Source organism: Rattus norvegicus, chromosome 9 (assembly GCF_021556685.1).
Source record: "Rattus norvegicus strain SHRSP/BbbUtx chromosome 9, alternate assembly SHRSP_T2T, whole genome shotgun sequence".
Taxonomy (NCBI): Eukaryota; Metazoa; Chordata; class Mammalia; order Rodentia; family Muridae; genus Rattus; species Rattus norvegicus.
The window spans coordinates 25,642,666-25,666,407 of NC_141542.1; the positions used below are offsets into that span (position 1 = coordinate 25,642,666).

At 42.7% G+C, this 23,742-nt stretch overlaps 1 protein-coding gene and 1 pseudogene across 5 annotated transcripts; both read left to right on the forward strand.

Annotated features, from left to right (window-relative positions):
- The first annotated feature begins 400 nt into the window (after positions 1–400).
- On the forward strand, positions 401–22,293 carry LOC134480543 (uncharacterized). Of its 5 annotated transcripts, XM_087568922.1 has the most exons (7): positions 843–872; positions 10,534–10,801; positions 12,185–12,319; positions 14,898–15,057; positions 16,394–16,525; positions 17,187–17,370; positions 21,507–22,293. In XM_087568922.1, the coding sequence occupies exons 5-7, from the start codon at positions 16,434–16,436 to the stop codon at positions 21,510–21,512; spliced, it is 282 nt and encodes a 93-aa protein (XP_087425048.1). In that variant the 5' UTR covers positions 843–872; positions 10,534–10,801; positions 12,185–12,319; positions 14,898–15,057; positions 16,394–16,433; the 3' UTR covers positions 21,513–22,293. The 5 variants fall into 5 exon arrangements, with proteins under 5 accessions (XP_087425049.1, XP_087425046.1, XP_087425048.1 ...); XM_087568920.1 differs by lacking the exon at positions 12,185–12,319 and having other exon boundaries at positions 690–872; XM_087568923.1 differs by lacking the exons at positions 10,534–10,801; positions 12,185–12,319 and having other exon boundaries at positions 401–872.
- On the forward strand, positions 5,661–6,617 carry LOC148003602 (reticulocalbin-1 pseudogene; annotated as a pseudogene).
- Positions 22,294–23,742: the final 1,449 nt, after the last annotated feature.

The window sequence follows — 23,742 nt, forward strand, 5'->3', positions numbered from 1 at the left end:
CAGGATGCCTTCAGGTGAGGACAGCAGGTGGTGGCTTGCGCCCTGCTGAGCCAGCCTAGGAGAGTGGCAACCACAATCGCCCTGCCCAAGCCTCGAGCCTGGGGCAGCTGGAAGCTCCTGAGGCTATGGCCACAGTTAGGTCACGCTGGGCCTGGGGGCCGCAGAAGCCGCCCTGCGCCTCCTCAGAGCCCTGAGAGGGGACTGACCCGCCTGGACGGAGCCCGGAGCTCCGCACCACAGGCCTCCCGGTGTCGCGCCTCGCCCCGTTGTCTGCCCCACGGAGTGGGCACACGCGTCCTTCCCACCCCGCCGTTCGACCGCGCCCGAGCCGGGCCTCAGGGCACGCGGAGCTCGTGGGTGAGCGCGGGGCTTGAGGGGACGGGGCGCGCGCGTTATATTTGGCGCCGGCAGCAGCGCGTGTGCCTGGGCGAGTGTTCCTTCCGCAGGTGCCGGCAGCCGGGCGCCGCCGCCCAAGCTGACGCCTCTCTCTCCCTCTCCGACCACGGCAGGGCCCAGAGGTGATTCTGCCTGCAAGATGTCCTCCTTCCTGGAGACGAGCTCTTCGCAGGCGCCACGTCGCGAACAAAAAGAGAAAGAAAAAAAGAAAAGAAAAAGCAGAAGAAGAGACCAGGGACGGGGACCTTAGCGGCTTTGGGGGTCAGCTCCGCCTGGGGCAGGCGCGCTATGACAGTGGCGGGGTTTCCAACAGAGACTGCAGCCTCGCAGTGTCCAGGGAAGAAGCCCAGGCCAGCCCTGCCAGGGGACCTCGAGGCCTGGCGCTTGCCCGGACCCCTAGCCGGACCTCGGTCTGGTCCCCAGGGACAGCAAGCAGCAAGCAGGGCGGGCTGCACCGCCAGAGCAGCAGAATCAAGGTAGGTAGGAGACCAGCGTCCCTACTTGCCTGGTTCTGGCCCTGCCCCCCCACCCCCCTTCCCCCTGTCCTGGGAAAGCAGTGGCAGAAGGAGGCTATGCAAAGTGAGCCCATTGGGTAGGGGAAGGGAGGGTTCAGGGATGTATGGAGAGCTGAAGTAGGGATTGGAAAGCCCATGGCATTGGGAAAGAGTGGAGAGGTAATCTGGAGTGTGCTGTTAAAGGACTGGGATCGTGGGAAAATATTTTCTTAAAACCTCAGGCAATGAATGTATTATTTAATAGATTTCTTCTGATCTACTTTGAAATTGGTTGCCCCTTGCAAGAGATTGTATTTGGAGGATGTAAAATACACTCCTTCAATTACTCGGAGAAAGGGAACATAAAGAGATTTCCTCTTTTTTAGCCTCCAAAGCTCTGAGAGATTACAGTTCTGCATAATTTAATTCTTTCCTACCTGCTATAAGCAGGCCTCCAGATCAGCAAGTTCCTTTGGAATGGTTTTCTTGTTTTTGTTTATTTTCCATGGTGCTGATTAGAAAGCCATGAATTGTTTTGTGAATTTTAAATTTCAAGAGGTGACACCCAGAGTTGATGTTGGTTTCCTTCACACATTGCAGTGTAGTTGCAGCATAAAAAAAAAAATACTTCTTGTGACAAGAAGTGGAAAAAGAAAGTTGATGAGCTAAGAAAAGAAGAGCCTTGAGCCAGATCAACATTTGGCTTCCTCAAATATGGAGCAAGCATGGAATGTGGCTTTTTCAGAATCGAGGGGGTTTTTAGGATAGGGCAGTGAATGCTGTCTGGTGCTAACCCGTCCCTTTTGTGGCTGACAACCCTTAGGAGAAGGTCAGAATGTGCCAACAGCACAGAGTGGGCACTGGTGGTGTTTGAACTCAGAAGTGCTCAGGAACTGTGAAAGTTTCTCTGTTATCACCCTGGAGCCATCTAGTGAAATAGACCACTGTGATGCTGTGTAAGAGTCCATTGTGAGGGCTGGAGAGATGGCTCAGTGGATAAGAACACAAAGTGTTCTTCCAGAGGTCCTAAGTTCAAATGCCAGCAACCACATGGTGGCTCACAACCATCTGTAATGAGTACTGATGCCCTCTTCTGGTGTGTCTGAAGACAGCTGCATTGTCTCACATATAAATAAATAAATCTTACAAAAGATTGTCATCTACTGCAGTTTCTATGTGGACAGGGCACAGTTGAAGGGATTAAAGATCAAGTACATTGCCTGTCTTTAAAGATCAAGTGTATCATCTAACTTTTAAACCAAGAAATGTAGTGTCTTTTTTGCTGCTTGTGTAGCTTTTAGTGATGTATCTTTTCTCCTAGTACGTCCTTTGTTTCCATAATAGTTGTTTTCAAGTATATATGATTATCGCTCCTATTTGCAGAGCTATTCAATATTTTCATTGGTTAAATATTTGTGGTGAATTTACATTGTGATATCAGTAAAATGCTATGTGAAAATTTTAGAGAATATACCGGTTTGGGTAATTTTAATAACCTTTGCCCTCAAGTGGTGGCCTGTTTTCACATTGAAAAGACTGGAATTCATTACCATCCATAAAAGGATTGATAGGGAAGCACAATGGACAGCAACAGTGTTGTTCCCTTTGACAGTTGAGGGAGCCAAGAAAGAAGTGTGACTTGCTTTTTGTGATTTACCAAATCAAGACTCAGTATCATTACTATAGAAGCCCATGGAAAAAATGATGAAGTTTTCAGAAATCACCAGTTGAAGAAATGGTGGTGGTTTTGCTTATATTGAATTCTGAGTTTCAAAGTTATGTTTCATTTTTCTTTATTCCTTAATGAGGCTTTTTATTAAGTTTTTTAATCACCATTACACACTTAGATGCACTATGCTAGGATCGTAGTAGGTGCTCATTAAATCACTGATCATTGGGGAGGAGGAATGATAAGAAAGTATGTATTATCTGTAAGTTCTGTTAGTTTTGGGAACAGGTGGTTTTAGGTTTACCATCATACTTTGGTATCTTGTCCCACATAAGACAACTTGACAGAACCCCCTTTCTGGCCATTATGTTCAACTTATTTTTCTCTTAATCATTCTTGAAAATTATGGAAGTAGTGTGGAAAATTGATTGTACCTGCAGTATAGCAAAAAAGCCCAGTCTAGATAGGAGGCAGTTATGTTTCTCCATGAGCTGATGTCTTAAAACATCTAGATTTTAGGAATTTGGTGTTGTGTTTTCAAACATACATCTTACAGCATACAGATAACATCGTGAGAGAATAAAGGAATCTTTTGATTTAGCACCAAATTCCCTAAAGCAATGACTACTGCACAGCTCTCTTGGCCATATGAATAGCCGAAATTATATTTCACTCTTTTAAAGAAATAATGAAAGCACTTAAGGTTAAAGCAGAGCCCATGGGAAAAGTTTGCTGTGGTGTTTCTCTTTGGTTTCTTGTGCTCTTTCTAGAGAATGACTTTAAGAAGTCAGGGCGACCGGTCAGGTGGTCAGTGTGGTCAGGCAGTCATGAGCAGATGGTTAAGCGATATGCTAGGGCCCCATAGGCCAGTGAGCCCAGCTGAGAAGCAGAGTCTAGCCAGTGAGCCTAACTGAATAGCAGAGGCTAGACAGTGAACCTGACTGAAGAGCAGAGGCTAGCCAGTGAGCCAAGCTGAAGAGCAGAGGCTAGCCAGTGAGCCTAGCTGAAGAGCAGAGGCTAGCCAGTGAGCCTGACTGAAGAGCAGAGGCTAGCCAGTGAGCCAGGCTGAAAAGCAGAGTCTAGGCAGTGAGCCAGGCTGAAGAGCACAGGCTAGCCTGTGAGTCTGACTGAAGAGCAGAGGCTAGCCAGTGAGCCCAGCTGAAAAGCAGAGTCTAGGCAGTGAGCCAGGCTGAAGAGCACAGGCTAGCCTGTGAGTCTTACTGAAGAGCAGAGGCTAGCCAGTGAGCCAGGCTGAAGAGCAGAGGCTAGCCAGTGAGCCTGACTGAAGAGCAGAGGCTAGTCAGTGAGCCTAACTGAAGAGCAGAGGCTAGCCAGTGAGCCTGACTGAAGAGCAGAGGCTAGCCAGGGAACCTGACTGAAGAGCACAGGGTAGACAGTGAGCCTGACTAAAGAGCACAGGCTAGCCAGTGAGCCTGACTGAAGAGCAGAGGCTAGCCAGTGAGGCTGACTGAAGAACAGAGGGTAGCCAGTGAGCCTGACTGAAGAGCACAGGTTAGCCAGTGAGCCAGGCTGAAGAACAGAGGCTAGCCAGTGACCCTGACTGAAGAGCAGAGGCTAGCCAATGAGTCTGACTGAAGAGCAGAGGCTAGACAGTGAGCCAGGCTGAAGAGCACAGGCTAGACAGTGAGCCTGACTGAAGAGCAGAGGCTAGCCAGTGAGCCTGACTGAAGAGCACAGGCTAGCCAGTGAGCCAGGCTGAAGACTGAAGAGTAGTGATTTTAACCTTTATTTATAAGTTCTTCCGTTTTCCTAGAATTTCTACAAAGGTTTGCCTCCATAAAGTTTGACTTATAAGGTTCTCCTTGCTCTCTTCTTCTTATCTCCTTTCCTCTTGCTCTTATGACACAATAATTTCCTTACTCTCAATGCCTTACTCTCAACGCTATGCCTTTATTTCTAAGTTCTTCTTGAGTTCTGTTCTCTTCAGTTCAGTTCTGTCTAAAAAGCTTTCTCTCTCTTTGTCCTCAGCATTTGTATATCTTTCTGAACACAGCATCACATGGTGAAAAGTCACCACAAGTTTGCACAGGAATTCAAATCATAAGTTGGATAATCAGTTTACGACAGAGAATGTTTACATGCATATCCATGAAGAGTAATCATCAGGATAAACTGTCACCATCTGTCACTGGCTCTGCATGTTCATGGAGAGTTAAAAGCTGTAATTTTTATGAGAAAAGAATAAGTGAAATTGCCTATAGGCAAATCCAGTCTATTATTTACGTTCAGTCCTTGCACCTATAGTAAATCATTAGTTCTCTTTTAATGAACTTTTGTTAATTGGTTTATACCCTCTTAGAATGGGTTCTAATTTGTAGGTGCCTGCTTGGTATTGCAGAAGCAATTCACTCATGAAAGTTTAAGAAGGAAGAGTTCTCAATGCAATTTTGATTACCAGAGAAAACATAATAGCTGTCCCATTATAAAGGAGCTTAAAATTACTAATCTAATTTTAGGAATTCTTATAGAACCATCATAAGAATTAAGAAATCATCTATTTGTCTGTACATCATTAGGCCAAGACAATACATCTTCGTTGCTCTGTGGTGATCTGCTCAAAAGAGTGGGGTAAAGAGCATGACAAATACAGAGGCAGATACTTGCAGCCAACCATTCAGCTGAGAGCAGGGTCCCCAATGGAGGAGTAAGAGAAAGGATTGAGGGAGCTGAAGGGGTTTACAGTCCCATAAGAACAACACTAAGAAACACCCAGAGCTCCCAGGACCGAAACCACCATCGAAAGAGTACACATGGACAGACCCATGGCTACAGCTGCATATGTAGAAGAGGATGGCCTTCTTGGGGACAAATGGGAGGAGAAGCCCTTGGTCTTGTCAAGGCTTGATGCCCCAGTGTAGAGAAAACCAGAACAGGGAGGCAGATAGGCCTGGGTGTTTGGGTGGGTGTGGTAACACCCTCACAGTAGAAGGGGGAGGGGGTTTTATAAGGGGTTTTGTGGAAACCAGGAAAACGGATAACGTTTGAAATGTAACAAAAGCCCTCTCTGGGGAAGGGACAGCGGATAAGCTGCTCTGAGCCCCTACTTCCCTGCTGCCTCCCTTTGATTGCGACTGTGGTGCATGGTGTCAGCCTGGAACACTCCATGGGCTGCTGCTGGCACTGGTCCTGGCGTTCATGCCAAGAGCATGATGAGCAAGGAGCACATGGTTTGTCCCGATTCAGAGCAGGGCGAGTGGCCACCAGAGAATAAGCACAGCTTCCTGTACGATCATGAGCTCTTCCTGGGCAAGGAGGACTCCAAGACCTTTGATAGCTAATCCTGGACGAGAGCAGAAGAGGCTGGGGAAAATTGTTGATCCAATTGACAGTGATGAAGACAGCCTTGTTACTACTGAAGACCTGAAAGTTTGGATCAAACAGGTACAGAAAAGATACATTAACCAAAATGTGGCTAAACTCTGGAAGGATTATGATAGGGACATAGATGAAAAATCTCCTGGGAAGAATACAAGCAGGCTACCTATGGCTACTACCTGGGAAACCTTGCTGAATTCCAAGATAGCTCTGATCATCACAACTTTAAAAAGTTGCCTCCACGAGATGAGAGGAGGTTTAAGGCCTTGACGGTGACCTGACAGCTACTCAGGACGGGTTCATTGCTTTTCTGCACTAAGAGGATTTAGAACATATGAAGGAGATTGTAGTTCTGGAAACGCTGGAGAATATTGACAAGAACGGGGATGGTTTTGTGGACTAGGATGAGTACATTGTGGACATCTTTTTCTCACGAGGACAATTGCCCTGAGACCGACTGGGTTTTGTCTGGGGAGCAGTTCAATGATTTCCCAGATCTGAACAAGGATGGGAAACTGGATTAGGATGAGATTCACCATTGGATCCTCCCTCAGGACTATGACCATGCACAGGCTGAGGCCCAGCATCTGGTGTATGAGTCAGATAAAAAGAAGGATGAGATGCTGACCAAGGAGGAGATTCTAGACAACTTGACCATGTTTGTGAGAAGCCATTTCACCAATCACAAGGAAGATCTTACCAAAAATCATGATGATCTTTGAAAGAAACTCATCCTCATGTGGCCAACAGTCACATGCTTTCTATTCTGGTTGATTGCTATATTTGTCAAGTATATAGCAGTTGTGTCCTTAAACAATGAGAAACCTTTTGAAAGCTCAAAAAAATCATGCATTACACCACAAACAATAATAGTAGGAGACTTAAACACACCACTTTCATCAATGGACAGATCAGGGAAACAGAAATTAAACAGAGACACAGAAAGACTAACAGGTTATGAAACAAATGGATTTAACATATATTTATAGAACACTCCACCCTAAAACCAAAGGATATACCTTCTTCTCAGCATCCCATGGTACCTTCTCCAAATTGACCATATAATCGGTCACAAAACCGGCCTCAACAGATACCGGAAGATAGAAATAATCCCATGTATCCTATCAAAAAACCATGGACTAAGGCTGCTGATCAATAACAACAAATAAGATAGAAAGCCCACATATACATGGAAGTTGAAGTCAATGACAACTTTGTCATTGGAGACATAAGAAAGAAATTAAAGACTTCTTAGAATTTAATGAAAATGAAGATACAACATACCCAAACTTATGGGACACAATAAAAGCAGCGCTAAGAGGAAAACTCATAGCTCTGTATGCCTGCAAAAAGAAACAGGAGAGAGCATATGTCAGCAGCTTGACAGCACAACTAAAAGCTCTAGAAAAAATTAAATAAACCCTAGAGGAGTAGAAGGCAGGAAATAATCAAACACAGGGCTGAAATCAAACAAGAAGAAACAAAACCGAGTATCAAAAGAATCAGCAAACCCAGGAGCTGGTTCTTTGAGAAAATCAAAAAGATACATAAACACTTAGCCATATTAACCAGAGGTCACAGAGCGTGCATCCAAATTAATAAAATCAGAAATAAAAGGGAGACATAACAACAAAATCTGAAGAAATTAAAAAGATCGTCAGATCCTACTACAAAAATATATATTCAACAAAACTGGAAAATGTGGAGGAAATGGACAATTTTCTATACAGATACCAGGTACCACAGTTAAATCAGGAACAAATAAACCATCGAAACAACCCCATAACTCATAAAGACATAGATACTGCTATTAAACATCTCCCATCCAAAAAGAGCCCAGGACCAGATGGATTTAGTGCAGAATTCTATCAGACCTTCATAGAGGACTTCATACCAATACTGTCCAAACTATTCCGCAAAATAGAAACAGACAGAGCACTACCAAACTCCCTCTATGAAGCCACAATTACTCTTATACCTAAACCACACAAAGATACAACAAAGATAGAGAAATTCAGACCTATTTGATTAATGAATATTGATCAAAAATGCTCAATAAAATTCTTGCAAACTGAATCCAAGAACACATCAAAACAATCATCCATCATGGTCAAGTAGGCCTCATGGCAAGGATGCAGGGATGGTTTAATATACGGAAGTCCATCAACGAAATTCATCATATAAACAAAGTCAAAACCACATGATCATTTCATTAGATGCTGAGAAATCATTTGACAAAATTCGTTACCCTTTCATTAATAAAGTCCTGGAAAGATCAGGAATTGAAGGCCTGAATCTAAATATAGGAAAATGCAAAATACATCAAACCTGTACCTAACATCAAACTAAACTGAGAAAATTGAAGGAATCCCACTAAAATCAGGGACTAGACAAGGCTGCCCACTCTTTCCCTACGTAAGTACAATATGGTACTTAACGTCCTAGACATAGCAATCAAACAATGAAAGTAGGTCAAAGGGAAAAAATTAGAAGGGATGAAGTCAAAACACTAATATTTGAAGATGATATGATAGTCTACTTAAGCAACACCAAAATTCTACCAGGGATCTACTTAACCTGATCAACAACTTCAGCAAACTGTCCGAGTATAAAATTAACCCAAACAATTCAGTAGTCTTCCTCTACTCAAAGGGTAAACAGGCTGAGAAAGAAATTAGGGAAATGACACCCTTCACAATAGTCCCAAATAATATAAAATAACTTGCTGTTACTTGAACCAAGCAAGTAAAAAATCTGTATGACAAGAACTTCAAATCTCTGAAGAAATTGAAGAAGGTCTCAGAAGATTGAAAGATCTCCCATGCTCATAGATTGGCAGGATGAATATGGTAAAAAATGACCATTTTGCCAAAGGCAATCTACAGATTCAATGCCATCACCAACAATATTCCTACTCAATTCTTTATAAAGGTAGAAAGTGCAATTTGCCGTCATTTGGTATAAAATAAAACCCAGGATAGCAAAACTATACTCAACAATAAAAGAACTTCTGGGGGAATCACCGTCTCTGACCTCAAGCAGTATTACAGAGCAATAGTTTCTATGGTATTGGCATACAGACAGGCAGCTCAGTGGAACATAATTTAAGACACAGAAAAGAACCCACACACCTATGGTCATTTGATCTTTGACAAAGGAGGTAAAACATCCAATGGAAGAAAGAGAGCATTTTTAACAAATGGTGCTGAGTCAACTGGAGGTCAACATGTAGAAGAATGCAAGTTGACCCATTCTTATTACCCTGTACAAAGCTTCAGTCCAAGTGGATCAAGGACCTCCACATCAAACCAGATACACTAAAAGTAATGGATAAAAAGTAGGGAAGAGTCTCGAAGACATGAGCACTAAGGAAAATTTCCTGAACAAAATACCAGTGGCTTATGCTTTAAGATTGAGAATCGACAAATGGGACCTCATAAAACTGAAAAGCTTCTGTAAGGCAAAGGACAGTGTCATCAGGACAAAACGGCAATCCACAGATTGGGAAAAAATCTTTACCAATCCTGCATCTGATGGAGGGCTTATATCCAAAGTTTACACAAAACAGAAGTTAGAGTACAGAGAGCCAAACACCCCTGTTAATAAATGGGGTTTGGAGCTAAAGAAAACATTCTCAGCTGAGGAATATAGAATAGCTGAAAAACACCTAAAGAAATGCTCAATATCCTTAGTCATCAGGGAAATGCAAATCAAAGCAACCCTAAGAATCCGCCTCACACCAGTCAGGATGTCTAAGATCAAAAAATCAGGTGACAACAGATGCTGGTGAGGATATGGAGAAAGAGGAACACTCGTCCATTGTTGCTGGGATTGCAAACTGGTACAAGAACTCTGGAAATCAGTCTGAACGTTCCTGGAAAATTGGAAATTGTACTACCTGAGCACACAGCTATACCAGTCCTGGGCATATACCCAAAAGATGCTCCAACATACAACAACACATATGATCCACTATGTTCATAGCAGCCTTATTCATAATAGCGAGAAGCTGGAATGAACCCAGATGCCATTCAACAGAAGACTGGATTTGAAAAATGTGGTACATCTACACAATGGAGTACCACTCAGCTATCAAAAACAATGACTACGTTCAATTCATAGGCAAATGGAAAGAACTAGAAAATATCATCCACAGTGAGGCAATCCAATCACAGAAAAACACACTTGGTATGCTGTTGGGAGCGATGGCCTTGAAGCCTTCCATTATTGATGTTATTATTATGGTTAGCATTAAGTATGACTGGGTTCATGGAAAATCCCCAGCCAGCTGCAGAAGACTAATACAAATGTGGTGGTCAAGATGAATAATCATATGATAACGTGTGACGTTAAGATACCCAATGTCATGACCTGTAACCATTCTGAAAAACCATCATCCTGCTGACTAATAGATATGACAAACCTGTGACCTTTCTGACATCCTGTCAACATCAGCCGATTCCCTGACCACACGAATATTGTGTCCTTTGTGTGGGTAAATGTTTCTTACTTCTCTCTTCTCTCTGTTACCCTTTTTACGGTACAAATTCAGCCTTGGGGAAAAATAAAATTGTCGCCTTGATCAGACTCTTGTCTTGGAGTCCTTCTTCACATCTCTTGTCCCTCATTCTCTTCCAGATTCTCAGCACCCCTCGTTGACAGTATGCACTCATTGATAAGTGGATATTGACCAAAACCTCAAATTACCCAAGATGCAATCTACAGATCTCAGGAAGCTCAAGAAGAAGGATGACCAAAGTGCAGATGCTCCCACTCCTTCTTAAAATGGGGAACAAAAATATCCTTGGAGGGGATATGGAGGCCAAATCTAAAGCAGAGACTGAAGGAACAGCCATTCAGAGTCTGCCCCACATGTGGCCCATATGTATACAGCCACCAAAACTAGGTAAGATTGATGAAGCTAAAAAGTGCTTACTGAAAGGGACCGGATATACATCTCCCCTGAGATACACATCCAGGGCATGTCAAATAAAGAGGTCAGTGCTAGCAGTAAACTACTGAACTGAGAACAGGACGCCATTTATGGGAATTAGAAGAAGGATTCAAAGAGCTGATTGGCTTGCAACCCCATATGAACAGCAATGCCAACCAAATAAACCACTAGCAAAAGACTATACATGGACTGATCCAGGGATCCAACTGCATATGTAGGAGAGAATATCCTTGTTGGGGCACCTGTGGAAGGGGAAGCCCTTGTTCTTAACAAGGTTGGACCCTGAGTGCAGGGGAATGTCCAGGAAGGGGTTTCTAAGTGGCGTGGATTGGGGGACCATAGATATGGGAGAGGGCACGGCAGGGGGGCTTATGGACCAAAAGCTGGGAAAGGGAATAACGTTTGAATAAAACATATATATCTATTAAAAAAACTGAAATTTAAAAAATGATAGTAATACCAAAAAATAATCAAAAAATGTGAATAGGAAAGAAATTTTAGGTTTTGGAAAAAGATGAATGCCAGGTATTTGAAAAACTGTATGACCATGGTAAACACTTTAATATACTTGAGAAATTTTTTACATGTTAATGAACTGCATCTTTTTTTTAAATAGTGAATGGAAATACACTCCCTTCCTGGCTGTGAGTCTAGGGATCCAGATGCAGTGGAATTCATTATTTGTTGGTCCTGAACCTTTGAGTCTGCTTCGAACTCAGCTTATGCCAAGGAAACTAGGCCAAGGTGATATCTAAGCCATTGACCAAACTATCTGGACTAACAATTACATGTGAAATTCCACCTTGTAAATGGGAGGAGAGGAATAAAAGATACCTTTAAGGATTTAAAAAAGATGAAATGTACCCAAAAAAATCCAATAAAAAAGTTTAAAATAAAAATAACTTAGGAAATACAAAATACTGGGGTGCCACTCCACAATCGTGATGTGTTTCTTCTGTGATAGCTTACAGGTTAATTTACTTCTCTATAACTGTTTTCTTATTTCAAAGTAAGTAATGGCATCATCTGTGGAGTGATGGTGAGAACAAAAGCTTTGGCTAACTTGAATAATCGATCCCTCCCGAGCATGTGCTTAACATTCTAAGCACAGGGAAATTTCCTGAGGGGATTAAAAAACAAAATCCAAACATAAAACAGGAAGAACAACGATGTAAAAACATTCTGCACTCTGGGTATGAAGGCATGTTACATCTTTAATCAGCTTTGTAGGTATTTCTAATAAACACACAAGAAACAAAAATTCTATCACAGTCCTAGCAGTTGCATCCAACAAAGAGAGAGCTGTGAGGTAGTGCCTGCTACTTCTTTCCCCAGATACCCCTGGGCCTCAGGCCTGCACCCAGTGAGCTGGACCAAGAGCAGCCAGGTTGAAATTCCTGCTGCCATGGCAGGATTCTGCAGGAACATTTCCCTTTGACAACAAGGAACCTGTGTGGAGGAGACCTCTTGGTGAGTCTCAAGGACTCTACATGTCCTATTCTACAGGGAGAAGCCCTGCCAGGTCTTTTTGGCAAGGCCAGCCATTTGTATGGGGAAGTCTCTGGTCCTGTGGCAGAGAAGGAGGAATGGCAGAAAGAATGGCAGCTCCACTGAGATCAAAGGATAACCCTTCTAGGCCTATGACCTCCTAATTAATTCATCTTTCACCCGATGCCCTATTCACATTTTCTTAATCTCATACAACTGTGATCTTGATGAGCAGCTGGGCTCTTGTTTTCTTAATCAGTTCTTTGTTGTAACAGACCTTTTTAACTTACTCCAGCCTGAGTCTTATTCATACCTTCTGTATGCAGTAGGACCCTTGGTGGGACTGTCATCTCGAAAATAGAAGGTTCTGTAATCCAAAAGATTGGACTCCAGTTTACCTCAGGCCAGGAAAGAAGTCAGCCACCATTAGTAAAAGAGCAAGGGAAAAATTACATAGGAAAAACAAGTGGCTTAATCAGTAGCAAAGACCCTCAACTTCTAAGGCCCGCACATCTGCACCCTTCTCTCCTGAGCTTTGTATACTGATGTTGTATAACTCCAGATGGCAGTAAAAGGCAGAGTTCTTCCCAGAAAGGTCAGACATGATTTTCACTCTTACATCTCTGAGGTGGGCTGGCATTATAGCACACATTCATGTTGAATTATTATAACACCTATGATAAGAAGACAGAATCCATATATCACAATGCCAAATAGACTCCCTCTTGAACGTATGGACCCATTAAAATTGAGGTTCAACCTGAACTCAGGCCATTCCACTCCCTTCTCGTCCTCCGGATTCTTATGTTTGCTACAAGTAAAAGATCATGTTGTAGTCCCCAATATTCTCGTGCCTAGACTTGTCTATTCACGGAGAAGGATATTGGAGAAGTGATGGCTATATAGTTACAATGTAGTAGTAACACAAGGTCCTGGTTGACATTTGCTCACTGATGTCCAATTTAATTGTCTTGTTATATTTGAGAAAGGGAGGATGTCCTACATAATATATAAAACAGACAGAAATTTATTCTTTTATATATGCCCTGTAGTTGATCCCTATGTTCCCAAGTAAAAGGAGTTTTTATTGCAAAAAAATAGGATTATAGACCATTGATTTTGTAAAATACATGGATATGTAAATGGAAACAATGTCAGCTTTCAAGGACTGCACAGTAAGCAAATAATTCCAGGTTTTATACACTCAGAGGTATAGAAGAAATATATTGGCCTCCAGAAAAAGGGAAAAGCTTAGAAATCGAAATACATGTCACATGCATTGTCTCTGGTATTAGATTTACTTTTAAGAAAAATCTCCCTCCTCCTTGGTCCCTAGAGATTTGGGTGCTAAGAAAAATCTGTTCTCCAATTCAGGGTTGTAAGAAACCCTCCCCAGCAAATGCATTGTTGACTACTAATGAAGCAGAGAGACATATGTAGCTTTGAAATAGAGGTTGCCAAATGGTATTCCCAGTGACACATGGGAGACTGGAGGAAAGGGTCCCCACAGAAATTCATCAGTGTGGGGAGAGCTGGTTAGTAGGTAGGCCATAGAATTTTCCAGTGACATCACCAGTAAGCCGTTCACTGGACACTCTATTGTATCTAAGAGATCCCTAGAATCTTCTGTGATGTCACCAGTGTTGTGGTGACACCAACTGCCTTTGGGATATTACTTCAGTTCCCTTTGGGTTCACAAGCAGGCATGTTTCGCCAGCTGCTCAGGCTATTTCGGAAGGAAAGTGTTGATCAAGGAGAGACCGCACCAGGTCAGAGAGAAGCTGACCCCCTCTCTAGTGAAACAGGAAGGAGGAAATCATTCTTGGGAAGGCTTGGTGAGTCGTGGGCAGAGTTGGGGAACATCCTCAAGGAGGTAGGTTTGAGATGTGCCTTCTAAGACTAGGCCTTACAAGCAGGAGCCTTGGGATTTTTCAAAGGCAAACCAAGAGTCAGGAGTTCCAGATCTTTAATTTGAGAGAAAGCCATAAAGTTGTAAGACTTCATTGTCTTTTCTTGAAGCTTTTTAAATGTGAGTGTCAATGATTGGCAGGAGGAGGCACTGTGAGATTAACAATGTGACCATCCATGTTTGGGAGTTGAAGCGCTTCATCCTCTAGATTACTGTAGGTTACATAAGTGTGTGATGGCGAGAACAAGGAAGGATGCACCCCTAGTCATGAATTGAGTTCTCAGACACTTTGGGCTGGACCACACTTGGTTAGAGCTTGATGGTGCTAAACATTATGAAGTCATTATGAACTCCAGGATTATCTGCACCACATCTGATATAACAATGTCGCAGATGTTTATGTCTCAGTCATATTATGACTTTCAGTGCCGCGGGTTGTTTAATAGTGAGTGTGGCACGTGTATGGCATTAGAGGTTGGGAAGAGGGACATAGCTTAAGAATCAACCTTTAAGAAAGCTTTTCTGCTCTTTCAGGGATTCACCCAGTCTCTACCATTTCCCCTTCCTCAACCTCCTTTTCGGATTCAGAATGTTCTTTTCTGCCCATAGGCCATCAAATATGCAAATTCACTTGGGTTTGTCTGTCTACAGGTTTTGGTAGGAAGGCATCATCCCAAAATGTCATCAGTAAGCAAGAGGAGTGTCTAAAGGAACTGGAGGAACTCAAATTTGAAATCCAGAAGTGTCAATTCGAGAGGGATGAACTTTATCAAATCCTGGATCTTTATATCTATGATGAGTGGGACCACAGGTAGTCATTATGCCCAGTAACCTGTTCACTGTCTTGCGCTCTCTCTCTCTGCTACCTCAAGATTTACTCATAGCACGAGAAAGTTTCACCTCTCATCCTGGATTTTAAGGAGAGTTGGCAGGCATTTGCTTGTGAGATAAGCTAGGTGCTGTGTGTTTAGGGTCAACCTCTTTTGTACTTGACCCTGAGCCTCTTGGATTAGCATTGGTTCTGTCAACAGCTAGAATGACCTTGTCACACTTGCTGCAACTGTGTGTGTGAATGAAATGCCTGCACGTCATCACTCTTTCCTCTGAATTTGTTCATTATACACTGATTCTATGACACCTCCATGGATGTAGTTGGAATTCTAAATGTGTTTGTATATGGGTTGGTGTGTATGTATGTGGCAGTATTTGTTGGTGGTTTACTCTGGATCAGGACGTCTGGGACCTTTGATGGGGTCTGAGGATTTGTTTGATCAACACTTTGCAGGTCATGATAGTGATGAGTACATGGAGGCCCACATTGATCAACACAGCACTTTGCTCCTTCTGTATACCTTGGTGGCACACAGGACTCTCCTGAGGGGAGGAGGTGCTATAAATCCTCTTCCCTGTCAAACATAGTTATGCCCTCCGGGAATTCATGTAACAATAGAAACCAAGGATTGAGTATACCTGCTTTCAAAACAAGAGAAATGTCATCACAGCTTTCTCTTGGGCCCAAAGCTGTGGCACAGACTGGAGGAATCTTCTTCCTGAACTAGTCAACTCCATCATGCTCACCTGGCCAGCTCTTGAAGGTCAGGTCCCTCCAACTGGTACCGTGACTCTGTTTTCCTGTGCCCAGGATAATAAACTTAACCAGTACAAATACTTTGAAGGAGCAAGTATGTGGAACATACTGAGTTTAAGTAATAGAGAGAACAGTCTGATTTTACCTAATTTGTTTCCCCTGCTTTGATCTTTAGCTTTTTTTTATTTTTTTAACTATCCAGGGATTGTTCATTGTGACCTAGAAATGGTCACTGTGGTCTTGACAGTTGTTATTCCCAAACAGGCAGCTCTCAGGCACTGCCCCCTCCTATATAGTGAGTCTTTGCAGAACCATATCTCTCAGGATTCCAAGGAGTCCTTATTTCAAAACAAATGTTTGCTTATTTACATAGAAATATTTTCTGTGGATTGAGTCTCACTGTTGGGTTTTGGTCTGGATTTTGAGTTTGCCATTTTCTTCCCTTCCACCATTCCTTGAATTTGAAATTTTTTATTATATATTTTTATTTACATTTCACCTAATCCTGAAATCGTGAGTTCAAAACATTATTTGTTCCTTTGGCCATGACCTAACCCAGGCTGCATGTCGAATTGCCAGTCCTTCAATCTGAACATGAGATGAGAATGATGGCTATGCAAATGATGACCAACTCAATAAGTGATGCCATGGAGAGGTACAAGGAGCTCATACAAGTGAACAGTTCCTACCGGTGAGTCGCTGACCGAGATGAGAACCCAGCACTAGGCAGGGAATGCTTCTGTCCTGTATGACTTTGAACCAAAGTCAGGGCTCTGGTTCTGTAGTGTCTGACTCTTAACAAGAAGGCTGCCTCCTGGCAAGGGTCTTAGATTTGTAGCTCTTGGACTCAGTTGTCGTACTTGTAGAAGACACTCCAATTGTTATATTTCCCAGTTAAAGTTCCTCTAGATAGAAAAGGTTTGCACCATGATGGGAATAGCAATCAACTCTGAATCTCTAGGACTCTGACAGGAGATTTAAAGATCTGTGATCCATGAGAAACACATGGAAAGAGTCTATAGCTATTGGGTCTTCAACTACCCCTCAGAGGGGCTTTCCCCACAATGTGAAGATGGTTTCACCATACCATGGACATACGAGCTCCCTTATGGACCATCTCTTCTTCCTTGATTTATATAAACCGTCTTAGTGTCAGGATTTTCAGAAGTACTTTGATTCATGTGGAATGTGGATTCTGGATTTGACCTCCTCTAATTGGTGCTAACCTGCATAGTGTGGCTCTATTCTGGGGATTTCTGAGGATGAGGACCCTTGAAGGGATGATTGTACTTGCAGGAGTGACAGGCAGATAGAAGCTGGCTGGGATTTACCATTTTTTGTTTGTGGTTCAGCATCAGGCACTCCCAGCTCCTGCGTGAACAAGCTCAATTGAAGAACAATATACAGATTTTGCTGAATGAGAAGAGAGAACTGCTGGTGGAGCAGTCTGAACTGCCAGCATCCTCTGTGGAGACAAAGAGGCTCTGTGAAGAGGCCGGAATGAACATCTGTGACCCCAGTGCCACGCAACAGCAGGTAGGGTAAGGCCTCAGGGTCAGGTTGTCCTCAGGTCTTACCATAAACATAGACAAACCAATGTAACTGTCTATTGACTGATCCATGTCCTGACCTAGGTCTCATCCAAGTGTTCATTCATGTGATGGTTTACAAGGCTTTCTGTGGAGATAGCCCCTTTTCAAGAAACTGCATGTTTCGAAAGCAAATGCTCCTGCTCTTCGAGAATCTGCACTTCATTGAGGGCACAGCACTACATGCCATCATGTATGGAGGGTGCTGTGTGGGAGCCCCTCTTTAGACTAGAGCAGGGCTTTGAGGGATGAAGCAAAAGCCCAGAGCCCATTTTCTTTACAGGGATCGTGTGAGACTCAGGAAGTAAGTAGTTTTCAAGGAGGAGAGCCTGGTGGAAATGCCAAAGAAATGGTTCTCATTGTCATTTGTGGTGGCTTTTGTTCTTCCTCCCCTCAAGTCCCTGTATATGAAGATGGTGACTTCATGCTTCATAGATCTTGGGTAACTACAGAGCCTGTGTATCAGCATGTCAGTCCTGTCTTATTTGAGTGCTCCTGGAGAGTTCATAACTGGGCCTTAGAACCTGAAGCTGTTTAGAAGAGCAAGGATGTGGAAAAGGTTTCTCAAAGGCTGAGGGTTGGCATGAGAGACTTGAGACTTCAAGAACAAAGTTATCCATATGTACCCCCAATTCTCACCAAGAAAGGTTCATTGCTGTGCTGACCTGCATCTTAGGGAGCATGCGGGGAGGCCAGTTCATGACATGCAGTTTTGTCCAGTCATTATCTAACTTAGTCCTTTAAGCCTAGGTCTCTCAACAAACATGAAGCTTCCTGTTTTGTGCTGGCCAGCAGTCTTTGCATCATTCGTCCAGTTCCAAGATGAGCCCCCTCACTTATTTGTCTCAACACATTCTTAAACCATTCTGCTATTTTAAAAATAAGGATTAGATTTCTTCACTTTACCTGAACAGAGTTATTCCCCGGGGAATATTCTGGATTGTCTTATTGGCTTCACCATGATATTGCATGGAATCCTAGAGTGCAACCCTCTGCTGACATTGCTTTGCTGACTATATCATGGGCACTGCATTCTTTCAGGATAGATACCCTCTCAATATTGTACACAGTGCTGCATTTCAGAAAATTCACTGTATGTTATTTATTTAGCCTTTTTCTGACTGACACTGAGGTTGTTTTAAAGCACAGGAACTCTAATATGATGAAATAAATGTTCCTGGTAACTGACCGTGAGTTACTGTCTTCTCTGATGCTTCCAAAGTCTTCTATGAAGGAAACAGGGTAGTTTTAGTGAGGGGCCTATGATGAGTCAGCATAGAGCTTGATGGAGTCTTTTCCTAGAAATCTCTCTCTTGGGGATTTGATGTTGTGTTGTTTAGGCTATCTGTGCAGAACATGTAACTTACTTGTCGGACCAGCAAGTATCTGCATAGAAAGGTTTCCTGAAGTGGAAATGAGTACAGGCCAGGGCAGCACATCTTGCTTGAGTCTAAGAGATTGTACACAGCATTGTTCCCACTAATTCCTCACTCAACAGGAAATGTGCTGCATAAGAGCAAAGTTTTCATTTGTGCATGCGAGTGTGTATCTGTTTGTCTGTGTTTGTGTGTGTTTGTGTGTGTGTGTGTGTGTGTGTGCGTGTGTGTGGTGTGTGTGGGGGTATATGTGTGTGTGTGTGTGTGTGTGTTTGCAGTACTGAACGTGTGTTTCCCTCTATTTCCAAGTTTCATGAGAAAAGTACTCTAAGCGTTCACTTTACATCCATGAAACATGAAATAGAGCTGCCCAGTCATTTGGCATCTCCATCTAGCTCTGTACAGCAAAAGGACACTTAAATTACTAATTTATTCTTTCCAAAAATTTCAGAATGAATCATCTTGTGAAGTCTGGGGGAGGAGTGGAAATATGTTCAAGTGAGTCATATTTCACAGGGGTAACAAATGGTACAGACTTAGAGCTTGCAGGTCCCTTTTTGTTATGCTGTAGAAGCAGGACAATAAAATCCTTTAGAAATGCAACCCCCAAAAAGAGGACACAAAAACACCTGTAAAGTTAGATTTTCAAGTGATTAGGGGCAAAACTACTGATCTGTATTGAAATCCTTTGGAGCACATCAAAGGAATGGAGTACTGGGAGGTAAGGGCAAGGCTTCTCTAGAAAAATCCATGAGTTTATTCTGCTTCTCTGTTCATTGTGAATTGTGAAAGCCCACTGGAAGGTTATGTCACTCACTGTGTCTTCTCCAAGGTTGCTTTCCACATTGCCTGCTACCATTTCTTTCGAGCTACCTTGGCACACTACAACTTCCCCTGGGAGTTTGGCTTGGATTTTATTCATTGAGAATGTGAGTTGCTTGGAATTGTATCGTCATCCAGAAAAAGTCCCATAGCTATGCTGTGGTGCAAGAACAGGGCAGTTTCAGGAACCCCTTTAGGTGCACAGATAATCCAAAGCGCTCCTCTATGTTATCTGTGTAGCATTCTGCAAGTGCTGTCGATCAACATCATTTTCTCTCAGTTAATTTCAGCCTCAATGGGTTAGGAGAAATGATGAGCTTCAAATGGGTCTGACAGTGTAAGAACAGGTAGCCCTATGAGAAGCCATGTTCAGAAAGTGGAAAAGAAGTTTTAGTTAACCTAGTGATTCCACAACAAGGAGTAGGTATTGCCATTGCAACTAGGGAGCATCAATGTTGTAGTGGTCCCAGAGTAACCTTGAAGGAGAATCTATCCAGACGTCCATCAGCCAAGGAGTAAAAGTGTACCATACGATGGAGCCCTTCCATAGATTCTGATTCAGTGTGAGATAATCCATGCAAGCGTTTACTTACTTATTCAAATTATCTGTGGAACAATCACATTATGGGAAATATTTGTTGATTTGGATCCTGGTTATGGAGATTTCCTATGATTCTAGCTTTGGGCATGAAGTCACTCAGGCTATGGTAAAGACAGCTCCGATTAGAAGAAGTTGCACACTTTGGGGAAAGTCTGAAAGAGTGAACAAGAACAAGAGTCTAGTCCACCACCAACATATGATCCTTTGCTGAGCAACAAGACAGCTCTACACAGCCTTTGGGACTTGCTAAGCCAGATTGTTAATGGGGAAAGAACCCTGAGTCTATGACGGTTTATGGGAGGACAGCACATCACTGACTGAGCTGTCTATAGGCTCTGGCCACTATGTACATATCCCACTCAACATTTGTTTTTATGCCTCCAGCGAATCCTGGGGAATCTTTACATTAAGCATTAATGTTCAGGTAGGAACACAGGCTGGAAGAAGCCATTTGAATATCCTTCCCTATATAAATACCCTTTTTGGGTGGATGACCACCCCACCTGGATTTCAGCCTCAGGCAGTTAAAGAGCTACTCAGAGTATAGTTCTGGTACAGTTCATGTGAATTTTGCCCATGAAACAATATATATGATCCTCTGTATTTCTTGCTATGTTCTACTCCTTTCTTCCTGTGATCTCTCCGGAAAGATCTGAGGACATTTTCTCTTCTGTCCTCTCACAAATTGCCTTACACTAGCCATAGACTTACAGGGGTGCTGTTCTGTTTCTACATCACAATCACCTTTAATGTCCACGTGTACGCTGGGAAGATTTGCATGGAGCACATTCTCAGTGATTACAGGATCTGTGTGGTGAGCATGAATTTGAAGTGAGATGGCTTCTCTGTGTATTTGCAGATACAGTGGTTACAAATGGAAACTAGACGGGTTCCTTCAGTGCTAACATAATCAGAAATTTCACCTCAATTCTGGGCATGTTCTCCAGAAGGAATCCACATGGTATTCTAGGTTGCTCATACCTCTCTTGAACTCAGATTCAGACATAGCTAAAATGTTATTATTCAATGTCATATACCTGGACAAGTGGGAAAAACTGCTCATTTTTCTCTTAATCCCAGTACAGTGCATAGTCCACAGTTCTAATTCTAGCAGTTTGAAAGGTGAGATATGAATCCAAGCTCAGGTACTCTATGACACTTGGGGATGCAGGGACTGACCTCAGCTGACAGGTCATGCTGGATTGTCCAACTGAATAGAGCTGATGTAAGAGGGAGAGCTGAATTGACAACCACTCACTAAACCTTTTTCCCTTGCTCTACTAGGTCTGAAATTCTCCAGAAGAAACTCGAACATGACACAGTCCAGGACAAGAACTCCCTTGGAGAGAAGAGCTACAGGAGGAGAACTAAGTGTGCACAGCAAATACACCACAATTGCGTCTCATCTGTAGTGTCCATAGCAATTGTGGACTGCATTTTCCTCCTTTAGTTTGATTTCTTTGGATTGAATACGCTGTATTTTCACCTTGCCTCTCCCCAGCAAGTGTACACTTTTTGAGGGACTCAGACAAGTGCTGATGCACATCAATCAAGAGCTGCTGGTCATCCAGAAAGACTGTGCATGTGTAAATTTGTACTTGTCCTGATGGGTCATCCAGAAGAGTTTCATGGAGATCAGTTCACAATATTGGAAAGACTTTGTGACAAAGTCTGTAATATACTTTATACTCAGTATTGGTAGGCTTTTTCCTTAATACCCCACTCCAACAAAACAGACCTACTTCCACTCCTCTTGAAAAGATTATTACCATCACTAACTGCTTGTCTACTATGTCTCCAAGGCAAGCCACAGGATATAAGTCTATTCTGCAAAAGGAGCAGCAAAAAATGCTTAGTGCAATTCCTCTCTTTAAAGTTTGGTTAATTTTTAATTGTTTTGGTTATTTGGTTTTCCTTCTATTCATTTGAAGATTTGTTATTTATCTGTTGTTGTTTTGTTCATTTGCTTTTCTATTTTGATAAGGATATAGCATGTATATATTGACTACCTGCATCTGGTTACTATCAAGTAAATTGGATGTATTCTGGTCAATAAAGGAGTAATCTCAAACTCTTCACTCTTAAGAACCTTCTTTATTGATCATTAGTGTCAACATCTGAAGTCCCACAGCTATCAGGGAGGGATGGATCTCTGCATTCTCTTGGAAAGTGGGCATCAAATCACTTCCCAGTCAGACTGAGATTCACAGGCATTTAAACAGTCACTATGCACTGTGTTTCCAACTCTGAATTTCAACTTCATCATGCATACATTACCCACTGTGTATGCTTGCTGTCAAATATATAGTTACCTCTAAATTATACTCTGTCGATGAGAGTTTTGACCAAATTAATAGGATAAACATTAATTTTTCTGTAATACCTCCCAGGACATATAAACATGGTATAAGGGAGTTTAAAGCCATCGGGAATCCTGCACCCAAATCCCGGGGCAGAAAATGCTGAACACCCAGGAATGCAGATAATCCTGAGACCACAGGAGAGAAAGCCACTTCTCACCAGCTCTGCCCACATCTCTGGCCCAATATTAATCTGCATGATGCCTCTGGAAACAGGAATAGAGGAGCAGTCAGTGGCAGGAACCTGCTTGGTTCAGCCTGGGCCCAGAACCTACCTGGGCCCTGAGCATATTTGAAGAAAACCATAGGCATACAATTCTCTGTTTCCTGACTGTGGCTTTTTTTGATTCGAAGCTCAAAATACCATTTTGTTGTTGTTGATTTTTAGTTGGATATTTTTCATTTCGAATTCAAATGTTATTCCTTCCTTGTTTTCCAGAAATAAGTCTGAATACCATCGCCCTCCCCTCTTTTATAAATGTGTTCCCTTCACCATCCAGCCACTTTCCCAGCCTAGGCAGGACCAAGGGCTGTTCATTCCTTTTGTGCCCAAGAAGACCATCCTCTGATACACATGCAGATGAGGCCATGGCACAGTCCCTGTATAGTGGTTGGGTAGTGGTTTAGTCTCTGGGAACTCTGCTTGGCAGGTATGGTTGTTCTTATGGGGTTGCAAGTCCCTTCAACTCTTTCAATCTTTCTGTAATTCCTCCAACTGATGTCCAGTTCTCAGTTCAATGGTTTGCTGCTAGCATTTGCCACTGTATTTGACATGATCTGGCTGTGCCTCTCAGGAGACATCTATATCCAGTTCCTGTCAGCAATGCACCTCTTAGCTTCATCCACCTTATCTAGTTTGGAGGCTGTATGTGTATAGGCCACTCATGGGGTAGACTCTGAATGGCCATTCCTCCAGGCTCTGTTCTAAACTTTGCCTCCCTATCCCTTCAGTAGGGATTCTTCTTCTCCTTTAAAGGAAGGAGTGAAGCATCAGCATTTTGGTCATCCTCACTGGATTTCATTTGGTCTGTGAATCTTGAGGAATTTGAGCATTTGGGCTAATATCCACTTATCAATGAGTGCATACCATGTGTGTGTTTCTGTGACTGGGTTAACTCACTCAGGAGGATATGTATTAGTTCATTCTCTTTGCCTATGAA

What these genes read in the sequence shown, in the direction of transcription:
- LOC134480543 (XM_087568920.1), top strand. Translation starts at nt 10,645, where the DNA reads ATGACCAAAGTGCAGATGCTCCCACTCCTTCTTAAAATGGGGAACAAA. An exon ending in TATGATGAGTGGGACCACAG is followed by an intron (nt 15,058 to 16,393) that starts GTAGTCATTATG and finishes GACCTAACCCAG; the next exon opens with GCTGCATGTCGAATTGCCAG. An exon ending in CAAGTGAACAGTTCCTACCG is followed by an intron (nt 16,526 to 17,186) that starts GTGAGTCGCTGA and finishes TTTGTGGTTCAG; the next exon opens with CATCAGGCACTCCCAGCTCC.